General features: G+C 40.4%; 1 protein-coding gene across 3 annotated transcripts in view; it reads left to right on the top strand.

Moving 5' to 3' along the window:
• The window catches only part of tasor2 (transcription activation suppressor family member 2), a 32,770-nt gene that overhangs the window by 2,041 nt on the left and 15,352 nt on the right, over positions 1 to 15,377 (top strand). The window contains exons 5-16 of one of the 3 annotated variants that reach the window (XM_085282618.1): positions 802 to 893; positions 980 to 1,117; positions 5,093 to 5,226; positions 5,347 to 5,363; positions 6,701 to 6,800; positions 6,909 to 7,003; positions 7,091 to 7,197; positions 7,453 to 7,525; positions 7,632 to 7,703; positions 7,854 to 9,950; positions 10,662 to 11,388; positions 11,536 to 12,010. In XM_085282618.1, the coding sequence (XP_085138744.1) occupies positions 802 to 893; positions 980 to 1,117; positions 5,093 to 5,226; positions 5,347 to 5,363; positions 6,701 to 6,800; positions 6,909 to 7,003; positions 7,091 to 7,197; positions 7,453 to 7,525; positions 7,632 to 7,703; positions 7,854 to 9,950; positions 10,662 to 11,388; positions 11,536 to 12,010 (4,127 nt within the window). The remainder of the gene's footprint in view (positions 1 to 801; positions 894 to 979; positions 1,118 to 5,092; positions 5,227 to 5,346; positions 5,364 to 6,700; positions 6,801 to 6,908; positions 7,004 to 7,090; positions 7,198 to 7,452; positions 7,526 to 7,631; positions 7,704 to 7,853; positions 9,951 to 10,661; positions 11,389 to 11,535; positions 12,011 to 15,377) is intronic. The other 2 variants (XM_085282619.1, XM_085282620.1) reach the window with 2 other exon arrangements.

The raw sequence follows: 15,377 nt of genomic DNA, 5'->3' as shown, positions 1-15,377 counted from the left end.
GGCCCAGTACGGACTGTGATAAAGAGTAGCAGTTATCAAGAGCAAACTTTGGTCAAAGTCAGTTTTTATGGAGCTGTTTTGCAGTGAACTGTAGGAGAAAATGGCACCGGCTTGACACTTTAAAACAACAGCTTCAGTGTGTCACATGTTATCGACTCAGCCAGTGGTTTTTTTTGTTTGTTTTTTTTGCTGCACATCCTGTGCAGACTTGCAGTTGTGCAATAGGTTTTTTTTCATGACCTTTCTCTCATAAATGTTGTAATTCTCGACATGTTTGTTACTTGACATTCCTAATTAAAAAAGTCTAAAAAGTACAAGACGGAACAGACTTCTTAGACTAGTTTGTGGCTGTCTACCTCGCCTTATAACTTGCTCTTGAGTATGTCACTATTTTTCAAGCATTTTCTATGAAGTTTTCTTTTCTTTTCTTTTTCAAAACTGACTCAGTTACTTGTACCATAAGCAGGAAAACGCATGTTATTGCATTTTAACTATGTAACTAGATTTTATTTTATTCTAAACTGATAAATGTTACCGTTATGGTCTGTTGAAATTTAGTGTTTACTGCAGTACCTAAGGTAATTCAGTCAGACTGTTGCTCAATGAGGTGTGTTCTTGGAAGTGTGAGACATTCATTTTCCTAGGTGTGGTTGTATTACTCTGGGAGTGACAGACAGCGACTTCAGAGTTATGACTTCACCATGATAGTTGTCTATGAAGTCCTATTACAAATAATTGAACCTCACTGTGTTTATTTTTGACTGAAAACATATTAAGTTTAAATTTTCTGTGTATTTAAAGGTGTTTACATATCGATGTACTCTGATTGTTTGGATCTGAATCGTTGGTATCATGGGAAATCTGGTTACATCGCCATCATCAGGCTGACAAAGGTACTGAAAAAAGAAATGGATGTTTCTAGAAGGATTGTTCCTGCTGTTATAAACACAAAAATGTTGTTATTCTCTGTTATTAACAGGGTAAAGTTAAAAGGGTTTCAGAAAACTATACCCAGAATTTCACAGCACCCACTGTGGGGTTGGACTGCCACGTGTCCGAACAGTTCCCTTCAGTATCTGCACAAACCAGCTCCTTCCTTGCATTTGAGAGAACCCAGGTAAACAAGTTTCTGTGTATGTGTGTGTGTGTGTGTGTGTGTGTGTGTGTGTGTGTGTGTGTATGTATGTGTGTATATATATATATATATATATATATATATATATACCGTATTTTCACAACCATAAGGCGCACTTAAAAGTCTTAGATTTTCTTCAAAAAGTACGGCGCGCCCTATAGCGCAGTGCGCCCTGTGTGTTGTAAGGAGGACGTAGTAGAGAACACCATGAGAACGCTAAAGGGTGAAGTGTGTGCGTTGACTTTATCGCACATACCTGTATAAAAGAACAGGTATGTGCGTTATGCAGGACATCGTTGTTTTAACAACCCTGAAAGTGGCAAAGAGACACGCTTACGAAGCACAGTTTAAACTGAAGGCCATCAGCTACGCGGAGGAACATGGAAATCGAGCAGCGGCGAGAGAATTTAAGATTAACGAATCGATGGTTCGCAAATGGAGGAAGCTAGAAAACAAGCTCCGGCAGGTCAAGAAAACGCAGTTGAGTTTCCGCGGACATAAGGCGAGGTGGCCCGAGTTGGAGGAAAGACTCGAGCGGTGGATCATCGAGCAAAGAACGAGCGGGAGAAGCGTTTCGACGGTCACCATTCGGCTAAAAGCAGTTTCACTTTCACTTTTTATGAAACGGTGCCATTTTTCCATCCGGACCAGGACTACGGTAGCGCAGCAACTTCCAGCGGATTATAAGGAAAAGCTGGCCATCTTCCGCTCCTACTGCAGCAAACACATCGGCGACAAACACATCCAGCGATGGATGACGGATGGAGACCACAGTTTCACCAAGAGTGGAAGGCAGCGCCCGGCGAGTTACGCCACAATTTGCCAATGGATTGTAGATGCTTGGGCTAACATGTCTGCTGGCACTGTTGTTCGAGCTTTCGCAAAAGCCGGCATCATTTCCGAGGAGCCGCACGGCACGGAAAGTGACTCTGACAGTGAAGAAAGTGAACTTGGCATGTTTGATGGAGATTTAGCGCAGCTGTTCAATTCAGACCCAGAGGATGAGGACTTCGATGGGTTTGATTGATGATAAAAATGTGAGTACCAAACTCAGTTTTGCTCCTGCTTTATTTTTAAATACGCACACTTGTATGCTTGTGTGTTGTTGATGATGACGATTACTGGTAATAAAAATGTGAGTAAGGTACCGAACTCAGGTTTGCTCCCGCTTTATTTTTAAATACGCATACAGTACTTGTATGCGCCCTATGATCCAGTGCGCCTTATGTGTGTGTTAAATACAGTAATGGCACACATAACTGAGACTGCGCCTTTTAGCACAGTGCGTCTTATGGTCGTGAAAATACGGTATATATATATATATATATATATATATATATATATGAATGAATGAATGAATGAATGAGCAGGGTGATATGGCCAAAAATATTTATCACGATATATATTTGAAAATTTGCGATAACGATATAACTGACGATATAGTTGATGCGAGACAAAATACAACTCCACAACATTACTAGCGCAAAAAGACAACCTTCCATTTATTTTCACTTAAACAAGAAGCTGGTTTTTATGTACATTAAAGCTTTATAAAAATGTAACAGTGCAAATGCAAATTCCTTGCTGAAAGCTTAACCAAAAGTCATTTCCAGTAGAAATGGGCTGACATATCCTGAGCATAACCATGTATAATATCCACTGAAGTTAAAAAGAGGTGCTTTGTAACATTAAACTGCAGTGTGCAGTACGTATTTTTCGGACCATAAGGTGCACGGGATTATAAGGCACATTAAGCGAAACAAAGCAGTCAGATAAATCAAACTTTATTAAACTCATTCTTCTTGCTTCCTCCACTTCTGTACCATTGATTCATTAATGTTGAATTCTCTGGCAGCTGCTCTATTCCCATGTTGTTGCAGTATATGAATGACTAACCTTGTATTGTGGATGGATTATCTCAGTTGTTCTCCTGACTGAAGTTTGGTCCGTTTACAACATCCTGCCATGCGCTTGCATTTGTCTCTAACTATGAGGAACCTTCACGTTAACTTTTATAAGTGGAAAAGTGTTAGCGTTCGTCCTCCAGCTTCACTGTTTATATTATGCTAACATAGCTGTGTCGCTAGCGATCACGTAGCACATCATTATATACCAGCTAGCCCAACTACAGTAACCCTACAAACGTCACTGCTGTTTAGTTTCCTGTCTTCATTTATGTTGGAAGTGATAGCAGAGCTGTACGTTTGAATTTTTTCAGAAATCTCTCAGTCAGAACATGCTATATCATGCTTAGGTAACTAGCGAAACTAGCGAGCTAACTTCCGCTAGCTTCCTGCTAACTTCTAACTCCGTTAAATGTAATACATTTTGTTTTCATGGATGCCTGGAAGTTAAACTTCATAGTTACACCTGGTAAAGCCGCAATGCTGATCGTTTTATTAAAGATGAAAGAATTTAGACAGTTTTTAACTCTCAGTGATGCTGCAGTGTTCGTTTGACCTGAAGCGTACGGAGTTTAGGACCCAGATTACTCCCAGATTTAAGAGCATCTTAGTCCGACAAATACGACAATAACGACGGCCGCTTGCATGTTCTGCAAAAAAATGTGCTTTGTCGTGTATCTGACGGACAAACATCAAACCAGTTCCACATCGCTGAAGTTGCACCATTTTTACAAACCAATTCTGGTTCATCTGTTTCACTCAACAATCGGCCATGTGCGTATGAAAACAAAGGCACTGCGCATGCGCGTTTTACTCATATTCTATCGCGATATTTCATTTTCCTATCGTTGCCTAACATTATACCGGTATTACCGTGAACGGTATAATATGGCCCAGATCGATCGATCGATCTATCTATCTCTCTATCTCACACTGAAGGATATATATTATATTTTAATCAGAATATAGCATCAAGTCAATTAAACTATTGATCTGGGTTGTTAATCAGTTTCAGCTGCTCAGGCGTTAATGAAATCAACCACAGGTGCACTAGAGGGGCAACTACGAGACAATCCGCAAAGAGGAATGGTTTTACACATGGAGGCCACTGATGTTTTTCCCCTCCTCATCTTTTCTGACTGGTTTTTTTTTTTTTTTTTTGGGTTAGGATAGGTCAATGGCACTACTGGCAGCATGAGGTGATACTTGGATCCCACAGTAGTTGCACAAGTAGTCCAGCTCTTTCAGGATGGCACATCAATACATGCCATTACCATTTGCTTTTTCCTCCAGCACAATCCCAAGAAGGCCCGAATTTTCTCTAGTGGGCCTTGTGCTCACAGTGTTGGTATTCTATGCCAATTGGGCTCACCAATTGGCATTTTCCATAGTGCAGGACAATGCCTGGCCTCGTGCCAAAAGTATGTGGACAGTTTTTGGAGATGAAGGAATTGATACCATTAGGTGGCCCACAGGGTCGCCTGACCTAAGTCTAATAGAACAACATTTCGGAGCATTTTGTTTGGGAGGACATCCTCCAAGATACCACCATCTTCTCATTAGTAGCATGCCCCAACATTGTCAGGCATGCAAGGGTGTGGGGGTCATACAATGTATAGAGTGTGTTGCATCAGTTTTTCACTTTTGGGGGTGTCTTTGAATTTAGCAGTCTGTTGGTTGATAATTTTCATTTCCATCAAAGGATGTGGCATCCCTTTGTTCCTTACACATTACCCTATCTATATAGATATTCATTTAATGAGTTTGTTTTTTTTTTTTTTGGGGGGGGGGGGGGGGGTTATGGAGCACATTCAAAAAAAACTTTTCATTTGCTAATTGATTTGCCTGAGGTATATCATTGATAAATGTCAACTTAACAAGTCCTCTGTTATTAGTATTGTAGCATTCCGGTGGTGGGGTGGTTTTGTTGTTGTTGTTGTTTTCTTTTTTTTAACCTTGCTTAGTTACTTCCTTTTATGAATAAGTGCATGTTCAAAAAGAAAAATGAAAGCATACCAGGCTGTTCAAGTACCTTTTTTGTTCTGTCTTGCAGTGTTACATGTATGAGTTGCTAGATGGTGGAAGCAATGCTACAGCACAATCTCCCAGTGCTGCTTGTCCGTTTGCTATTGTATTGTTTTCATATACGGATACCAAAGCAACAATAGCATCACCTCAGGAGAAATGGTATTTTATTATCACATATACATGTTTGTTTTTTAAATCTTCATGTTCTAGTCCGATACCATTCCATGCAATGTGAGATTATTAAAATCATACTGACTTTTTTCTTTTTCTTCTTTTCAGCAAGGAGAAAAAATTATGTAAGTAAAGGCTGGGATTATGATTACACGTAATTTAGATTCTCAAGGAGCTGGAGGGTCACTTTTATGAGGGTTCTGTTTAGTTTTTGTAGAATATGTTTTGTTACATATATTTTACATTTATGTAGTTCACCTACCCCATTTATATCCCCATATAAATCACCTATGAAAACCAACCTTATTTAAGAGCACATTTAAAACAACAGAGTTGACCAAAGTGCTGTACATAAAATAGGAGGGTCACAGAATAAGAACATTAAAAAACTGTAAGATCCAGTGTATACAGACACACTCACAAAAGACCATAAATTAGAGCATAAATGCAATCTCCAAAAGTTGATTCTGTTCATCTGGACGTAGCTTAAATGCAATCGCATCATAAGTTTTGACATTAGGACAAGAAAGGGTACTAGTCTTTAGACCTTGTGATGTTAAAGGGACAAAAGGTGTTAACGCCTTAAAAACATTTAAATGTGTTTTAACATAATGCAGAGAAGATATCAGCAATGATGATTATTTGCTTCCCATCTTTCTGGGAAGGGATTTAAGGTGATTTCCAATTGTACATTAAGAAAGATTATTCAAAAGTGGGAAGCATTCAAGACAATGAGCAGTCATTCCAGTGGTGGACTCTTTCCAGCAAATTCACATCAAGGTCAGGCAATGCAATGGTCAGAGAGACTGCAAAAAAAAGCTAGAGTTACATCGCAGACCCTACAGGCCTCAGATAGCAAGTTAAATGTTATTAAGGTTGTGACTGTGTAATTAGAAAAAAACAAGTAGAGACTTGTTTGGAAGAGTTACCAGTATAACCGCTTCTCTTTCAAAAGAGCGTGGTAGCATAACAAACTACGAGACTTCTGCAACATTGTCCTTGGGACATGGATAAAAATGGAGATGTTTAGCCATAATCAAATGAAAAAACAAACACAGCATCTCAGTACAAATACCTTATTAGCAATTATCAGGGATGGTGGTGGCAGGATTATAATTTTTGAGTCAGCTGTGAGGCCAATTTTCGGACAGCTAAAGCTTAGGTCAATCAACAGGACAATGACTACAAGTACAACAGTAAATCTACAACAAAATGGCGGAAAAACACCTCAACCTAATTACTTAACCTAGATAATATTTCTATTATGAAAACCTTATAATTGACGGAGGGTGTATCTTTTTTGTTATTTTTTATATTTTTTTCATACATGACTAAATACATAATAGATATTTATTGCAATTTTCAAGTGAACGTGCTTTTGTTGTTGTTTTGTTATCATTACTGAAAATTGCATTTTTTTTTTCATGCATAACATTTTTGCTGTTGTATTAAATCATTTCAGTTTTTCATTACTTGCCTTGGAGAGGTGAGCTTCAGATCGGCAGGCAGTTATGCAATGTTGGGCTGAGGTCTAAAGCAGGGGCCTTACTACCTGCCAAGCTGTAAGTTCAATGTGCACATAGAAAAGGGAGATTTAATTCTTATTTGGCTTTGAACATTTAGATTTCATTAAGCTATTTTATGTGCTTTCACTTTTTTTTCTGTTGAAGACCACCAGTGGTGAACGTTGACTGGGTGATTTCGATGTTAGATCTACGACAGCTGTTACCAAGGGCTATTTTTGAAACCTGCTTCACTGGTGAAGGTGTGCTGTTGTTATTTTTTTATTTTTAAAGGTAAAATCTTGGGGAAGTAAACATATTAATAAATGTGGCATTTTGCTGTCTTTCAGTCTTTCTGGATGGCTTGTACTGCAGTCTGTATGAGTTGGTTTCTACTGAGGCAGAAGAAACCAACTCACTTGTTCAGCTTCTGTGGGACATCAAAGAGAAAGATCTTGTGAGTTTTTGTTTACTATCAATCTAATATGAAACACAGAGGACCAAGCAAACTCTTTATGAAACAACTAAAGCAATTAATTGAGCGCTAAACTGTTCACAAACTATTTTATTGTTGATAGACTAAACTGTGAATGATTTCATCGGTGGAAATTTCCAGTGCAATAAAATATTAGGCTCTCTTATATGCAGCTGACAGTATGTGGTTGAGTGTGACTTACCTAACACCCAAAAACCATTACTTATTTACACATAGGCTCTCGTTGTTTTGCTGCGAGATGGTGGATTTTTTATCCTGTTGCACTCGTCCCATTTTCTCTCATATGATGGTAAGACTTAAAATGGTTTAAGTATACTGTTTTGTCAGTTGCATAACAAAATTTTGTCTTTGTTTAGAAAGCTACATATCATGCACAAATTTCTTTTCTTCCCTAGATGCTTGGTCCTGCGCAAGTGAAGTCCTGCAGGGCTTGTTTGTGTTTCCAGATCCTCGAGTTGTAATGAGAGGTCATTGTAACATTTATTAAACACTGAATATAAATGTATTAAATCATTCTAAATTTTGTAACTAGCATTTATTAGAGCTTAATTTGCCATTAAGGCAGTTTAATTACAAGAGCAGATACTAAACAAATATTCTGGCTTGATTTCTCGCAGATACCAAATTTGGACAGAAGAACCCTTCTATGACATCAGAAATCCTCCGGATTCTGCCTGTACTAAGCTATGCTGAGGGTGAAGCTGAGAAAACGCCCATCGACCCAAGTGAAGAACTGTGTGAAGTCTTGGCTCAGCATATGCAGAGTTACACTGCACTGATAAATCCTGGTCTGACGTCAAGTCCTTCTCGGGAAGTCAGCATGTTTCCATTTCAGTATGATGTGCCGGATACCCACCTGTACTCGTCCCCTGAATGGACTGATGGGGCAATGCAGAGCTTCAGGTCATATCTGAGCAGACCAACCTCCTTCCAACTGCCAGTATCTAGAGCTTCAGAAATTCTTGCAGCTGGACAAGAGGAGCGGAGGAGAGAAGATCTTGATGATGATGTCTATATCTGTATATCGTCTCCTGAGGAGGCACCTCAGGAGTTGACAGACCCTGTTAATACAGTGTTCGAAGACACATTATCAGACCTGAAATCTTCTGAAAATGTTGAGACATCTGTAGACAATGTTACAACAAGTACCGGAGCACAAGATGATTTAGCATTTGTGCCTCATAATGTGGTTCCAAATGATTTGCAACTGGGAGCTTCTTCCAAAGACAATGAAAAATCCAGTGACCTCAGTGAACTGAACAAAACTGATGATGTGGTGGCAAATAATCTCACTCCTCCTACATCAGATGACCTTCCTGCAGAGCTGATTGTCAGCATCACTTCTGCAGAACAAAGTGTCAGCAATGAGACTCTAAATCTAAGAGCAAAATTACAAGCAGCAGAAGTAAACTCTCTCTGTGATGAGACTGGCTATACTCAAAAGCTTTTGAATATACCTCAGGTCACTAGTTTCACAGAAACAAAACTTAAACTACACACAGGAGGTTCTGGGGGATTGAAAAAAGCATCTAAAGCTTCTGTTGTGCCGTCTACTTTACAGACAGTCAAAACACCAGTGGAGAATGACAATGTAAACAGTCTGAAGGATGAACACACCAAGGAAATACCAGATCACCCACAGCTGAGTAATCCTTCAAATTGGAGGAAATTACAACGGCGTAAGCGCAAATGTGGAAAACTATCTCCAAAAAATAGAAAACTAAGATCAGCTATGGTTGCTTTACCCATAGCAGAAGAGAAAAAAACAGATCCTGAGCATTGCCCTTTAAGAAGGAAAACCGAGCGCTGGGACCTTAAACCAATCATCAGTGAATGTGGAAAGATTTTGGTGCCTCACGGCTCTACAGACTTTGTTGATCAAATTAAATCTTTGAAGGATAAGCTCCAGTCTAACAAAAATGAAGAGTGCTCTGAAAAAATGTTGCTTGATGCCCCAGTGAATGCTGATGACGTGGTCAAATCGGATCCAGAGTCTTGCACTGCTCCAGAGACAGCAGTGGAAGACATGCAGGCTGCTAACATAGTGGAGGGTGGGAATGATCTTCAGAACGTCACTGTTAGTGATGTTAATCCTGAGAAGAAAATTTCAAGGGAGTCAAATTATGGTAATAGTTCATTGCCTTTGAATCCAGAAAGTAATTCCTCAAATAATGAACCCACAGACAGTGTTTCGTCACAAGCAGTTCAGGAAAAACACTCTGAGAACCTCTCCCCTGAAAAGTGCCCAACTAAGAGTGAATTTCTGTTGAGGAAACTAAAATCAGTACTTTTAAGAGGAAAGAGGAAAACGGATCTTGTGACAGAGGACACAGCTCCAAATACTCCTCGGGACACTGAGCCTTGTCTCAAGAAGAGCAAAGGAGTGGACACTGAGTCTGAGGCGCTGACATGTAATGATAAAAATACCCCAACCACCAATGCTGTGGTCACGGAAGTTCAAAAGGTGCAGCCAGTTGACCCTTTGTTTGCGTTTGCCCTTGGCCTGACCCCTAAAGTGATACCGGAGAACTTGAAAAAAACAGAGGATCAGGACTCCAAGCAAAAGACGGACACAGCAAAGACACAGGAACAAATGATTCAGGACAAGCAACCTCAAATCTTGCATAGGGCTTCATCAATTTTTACAAGACGGGGCAGGATAAAAACACTCAAAAAGCACCAAAGCATCTCTGCAGAATGTATCAAAAAGAAATGTAAGTTATGTTTTTGTAATTATAAAGTGTGGAACGCTTGTTTTTTGTCTGATATGTGCAATCTCTTCTGTCATGTACAGGACAAACTAACCCCTTTCCTGACTCTGTCATTCCCATAACTGTCCTCTGCATGCTACTTCTGCACTTTGCAAAGCCTTTGCTAACTTGTGAGCTGTTTTCACACATACACAGCAACCTTGAACTTTTGTCACAATTACCTAGTTTAAATGCATGTGAGAACACAAATGCTTAATGTAACGAAACATGAAACAATCTTTAACCTGCCAGGTGCCTAATGCGATATCTGTATATAATAATACGGGGAATTTAAAGCTAGGAAGTGGTCACCCTGTGTTTTATCTCTTATACATTGTACTTGGGCACCTCAGTGTATAAACCACAGTAGTGAGAATGCAGTTGATGCGAATGTTTCCTCCTTTGTGCTTCGTTTAATTGAGGAATTGTGTGAAAACAGCTAGTTTGCTTTTGCTCCTTTTTGCTTGTGCTGCATTTTTGCTAGCCCTATCAATCTCCAGAGGGTTGACATTATTGGCTAAATAAACCAACACCTTTGTTCTAAACAATGGCATACTTAATATGTTGGTGACAAATTCGTAATGATAATAGACTGGTATATTTCAAGTGCTTTCAATGTGCTACATTTTATTTTCATGCTGTTTCTCTTGTTTCTTCTCTGTTTTGTCTTCACAGGGTGGTTGCACTTTCAAACTCCAGCTTGTTTTGCCAGTGAAAAACTCAAAAACAAAGACTGTACTAGCGATAATTCTGTCAGGAAGACTGAAAAAATGAACAGGGCTTACTCACCTGCAGATGCTTTGAACTTACTTGCTGACTTGGCACTCAGTGCCAATAATGACCAGGCCCCTCCACAACCAAACCCATCATTTGAGAGAAAACCTGAGACAAGTTTGAAGAAGTCTGACCTTAAAAAAGACCTTACCAGTGCTGAACAAGAGTCAGTTCTTCATGCTCTGCTTAGACAGCCTGCTGATAGATCCACTCAGCCACATGAGTCTCCTGCACCAAGCCACCTTGTAGTAAACGGTGAACTCGTTGGTTTGGTATCTAAAGAACATGCTTACTCATTGCCCCCATCTTCCTCTCTACTATTGGGTTTGCCAGGTACATCCCTTGTAAGTGATTCTTCAAGACTTCTGCACCATGACCAGACAATGTATGGATTTCAAACACTACAGCCCTCTGTTGGTCAAGAAGACAGAAGTGAATACAACAGGACACCAGAATATCTGAAAAAGCGCATGGCTTGCAGACAAAAGTTCAGATACTCCCGTACTTTTGTTAATATGGAAGGATGTATAAAGATCACAAGACACTGGCAAGAAAACTATGACTTTAATCTGGACAGCAAGTTTACAAGCGATCCAAAAGACAAAACTATTGTTCGAGCTTTGCATGGGTATGTACACAGTTATTTATCCAGTAATATGTCAGCATAAAGTTAAACATGTTGACAAAAGTTATTCTTGTTTATTTTGATAGCGCTGACATTTACTTCAGATGTCGTTATGTAGCTAACCTTTGTACAATTTGATATCTTCAACAGGCCATGGGATTTCTCCATTCAAGACACTAATGAAGAGGTGCGGCTAATTGTCCACATGTGGATAGGCTTGTTTTACAGTCGGTCAACACCACGCCTTTTTCACGTTGAGTCAAATTTTGCGTACTCCTGCTCAGAAGAGAATGATTCATTGGGAATGACGAGTGCAGTTGTATCTGGCTTAACTATATTTGAGCATAAAGACACTGCTGCTTCTTGCCCAAGTGTACCAGACACTTCAGACCCTTTGTTGTCAAATGCTTTGGACCTCAGCCAAAAGGATGACACCATATTGAATCAAGATTCTGTGGTTTTGGATTTGTCACTGAAAAATTCCAGCACCTGTCTACAGTCAGTCACTTCACATCCACAAATCCACAAAAAAGGGTCGCTTGATTCCAGTGAACAGAAAGAACCCAGTGAAACACTGAATTCTTTAAAGCCACTGGGAGAGCTTCATGAGGCAAGTACATTTCAGGTTTGGTTCTAACATTACTATTACTTCAAACATACAATATGAATAATATATGAATTAATTTCTTTTAAAATTAAATGGTTTTCCAGTTTCAGCTACACCTCAGAAATTTTAGGTCTAGACAGCTAGGATGTTTGGATTAGGGATCTGTGTGACTAGTCAACTAGCTGATTAATTGTCACTATTGTCACTAATCAGTATCAGGCTTACTAGTCATTTAGTCTAATTGTTAGAATTTTAATTAATACCCAGTGCCAGTAAATTGTGTCCTAAATGTTATGAGGCTATTTGTCATCAAATGGCGCATTGTTGTTGAGAAAAGCCATAAATCTGTCTACGTCTTTTGGATGGCCTGGGAAAGACTAATCATTTAGTCTAAATTTGTCCTCCTATGTTGCTGAATTCAAAATACAACCAAATGTATAGATCATGAAGTGGTATTTGTGTTCAGTCTCTTGGGAAGCTTCCACATATCTTTACACTCATAAAGCTCAAATACCTGGATGATGCGAAACAAGGACATTTCAGCTCTTACCTTGGAGCAACAAAGAAAAAGGCTAACAGTATCTGCTGTTAGAGCAGGGCGATATGGCCAAAAATATTTATCACGATATATATTTGAAAATTTGCGATAACGATATAACTGACGATATAATTGATGCGAGACAAAATACAACTCCACAACATTACTAGCGCAAAAAGACAACCTTCTATTTATTTTCACTTAAACAAGAAGCTGGTTTTTATGTACATTAAAGCTTTATAAAAATGTAACAGTGCAAATGCAAATTCCTTGCTGAAAGTTTAACCAAAAGGCATTTCCAGTAGAAATGGGCTGACATATCCTGAGCATAACCATGTATAATATCCACTGAAGTTAAAAAGAGGTGCTTTGCAACATTAAACTGCAGTGTGCAGTACGTATTTTTCGGACCATAAGGTGCACGGGATTATAAGGCACATTAAGCGAAACAAAGCAGTCAGATAAATCAAACTTTATTACCGTATTTTCACGACCATAAGACGCACTGTACTAAAAGGCACAGTCTGTTATGTGTGCCATTACTGTATTTAACACACACATAAGGCCCACTGGATTATAGGGCGCATACAAGTACTGTATGCGTATTTAAAAATAAAGCGGGAGCAAACCTGAGTTCGGTACCTTACTCACATTTCTATTACCGGTAATCGTCATCATCAACAACACACAAGCATACAAGTGTGCATATTTAAAAATAAAGCAGGAGCAAAACTGAGTTTGGTACTCACATTTTTATTACCAGCAATCGTCATCATCAACAACAAACAAGCATACAAGTGTGTGTATTTAAAAATAAAGCAGGAGCAAAACAAAGTTTGGTACTCACATTTTTATCATCAATCAAACCCATCAAAGTCCTCATCCTCTGTGTCTGAATTGAACAGCTGCGCTAAATCTCCATCAAACATGCCAAGTTCACTTTCTTCACTGTCAGAGTCACTTTCCGTGCCGTGCGGCTCCTCGGAAATGATGCCGGCTTTTGCGAAAGCTCGAACAACAGTGCCAGCAGACATGTTAGCCCAAGCATCTACAATCCATTGGCAAATTGTGGCGTAACTCGCCCGGCGCTGCCTTCCACTCTTGGTGAAACTGTGGTCTCCATCGGTCATCCATCGCTCCCAGGCCGCTCGCAGCCTTACTTTGAACGGGCGGTTCACACCGATGTCCAGCGGTTGGAGTTCCTTTGTCAGGCCTCCCGGAATGACAGCAAGCTCACAGTTAATTTGTTTCACTAGTTTTTTCACATCGGCTGTGAGATGGACACGCATAGAGCCACAGATTAAGAGCGATGGTGATGCGTGGAAAAAACCACCTGGTCTCCTTACATACACCTCCCTCAGCCACTCTTTCATCATTTCCTCATCCATCCAGCCCTTTTCATTTGCCTTAATGATGATTCCTGCTGGAAACTTCTCTTTAGGCAAAGTCTTTCGCTTAAAAATCACCATAGGCGGCAGTTTCTGTCCATTAGCATGGCAGCCAAGCACAACAGTAAAAGAAGACTTTTCATACCCTGTTGCGCGTATCGCTACCGTGCTGGTCCCCTTCTTCTCCACAGTGTGACTCACCGGGATGTCAAAAGTGAGCGGGACCTCGTCCATGTTTGTGATGTGGCTGGGCTGGATGTTTTTGTCGCCGATGTGTTTGCTGCAGTAGGAGCGGAAGATGGCCAGCTTTTCCTTATAATCTGCTGGAAGTTGCTGCGATACCGTAGTCCTGGTCCGGATGGAAAAATGGCACCGTTTCATAAAACGAAAGCACCAAGACGGACCTCCTTGGAAATGTTCAATGTTCATCTCTTCAGCTAGTGAAACTGCTTTTAGCCGAATGGTGACCGTCGAAACGCTTCTCCCGCTCGTTCTTTGCTCGATGATCCACCGCTCGAGTCTTTCCTCCAACTCGGGCCACCTCGCCTTATGTCCGCGGAAACTCAGCTGCGTTTTCTTGACCTGCCGGAGCTTGTTTTCTAGCTTCCTCCATTTGCAAACCATCTATTCGTTAATCTTAAATTCTCTCGCCGCTGCTCGATTTCCATGTTCCTCCGCATACCTGATGGCCTTCAGTTTAAACTGTGCTTCATAAGCGTGTCTCTTTGCCATTTTCAGGGTTGTTAAAACAACGATGTTCCACATAATGCACATACCTGTCCTTTTATACAGGTATGTGCGATTGTCCGGTATATACGATCAACGCCCACACTTCACCCTTTAGCGTTCTCATGGTGTTCTCTACTACGTCCTCCTTACAACACACAGGGCGCACTGCGCTATAGGGCGCGCCGTACTTTTTGAAGAAAATCTAAGACTTTTAAGTGCGCCTTATGGTCGTGAAAATACGGTAAACTCATTCTTCTTGCTTCCTCCACTTCTGTACCATTGATTCATTAATGTTGAATTCTCTGGCAGCTGCTCTATTCCTGGGTGTGGGTCCCAATCAGCCAGAGTTTCGGGTGTGTTCATTGTGAAACCTGGCCCCATCTTATCATGCGAATTCCTGAGGTCAGATGGCCCAGGATGTGAGTGGGCGTTAAGGCGTCTGGGAAGGGATCTCAAAACTGGATTATAGATGGCAGAGAGTTGGTGTCGTAAACCCCCGCCTCTGTTCAAAGATGGTCGCTCACAGTGGACATAGATGGCTTCTTTCACTCCTCTTTCAAACCATCTGTCCTCTCTGTCCAAAATGTGAACATTGGCATCCTCGAAAGAGTGTCCTTTATCCTTAAGATGCAGATGGACTGCTGAGTCTTGTCCTGTGGAGGTGGCTCTTCTGTGTTGTGCCATGCCACCTCCACAGGACAAGAGATGGAACAAGAGCAGGTGAGACAGA

This window comes from Mchenga conophoros, linkage group LG7, assembly GCF_057382185.1.
Source record: "Mchenga conophoros isolate Kocher_MC1m ecotype Shallow Benthic linkage group LG7, M_conophoros_male_GT1.1, whole genome shotgun sequence".
Taxonomy (NCBI): domain Eukaryota; kingdom Metazoa; phylum Chordata; class Actinopteri; order Cichliformes; family Cichlidae; genus Mchenga; species Mchenga conophoros.
This window is presented reverse-complemented; position numbering and strand designations above follow the sequence as displayed.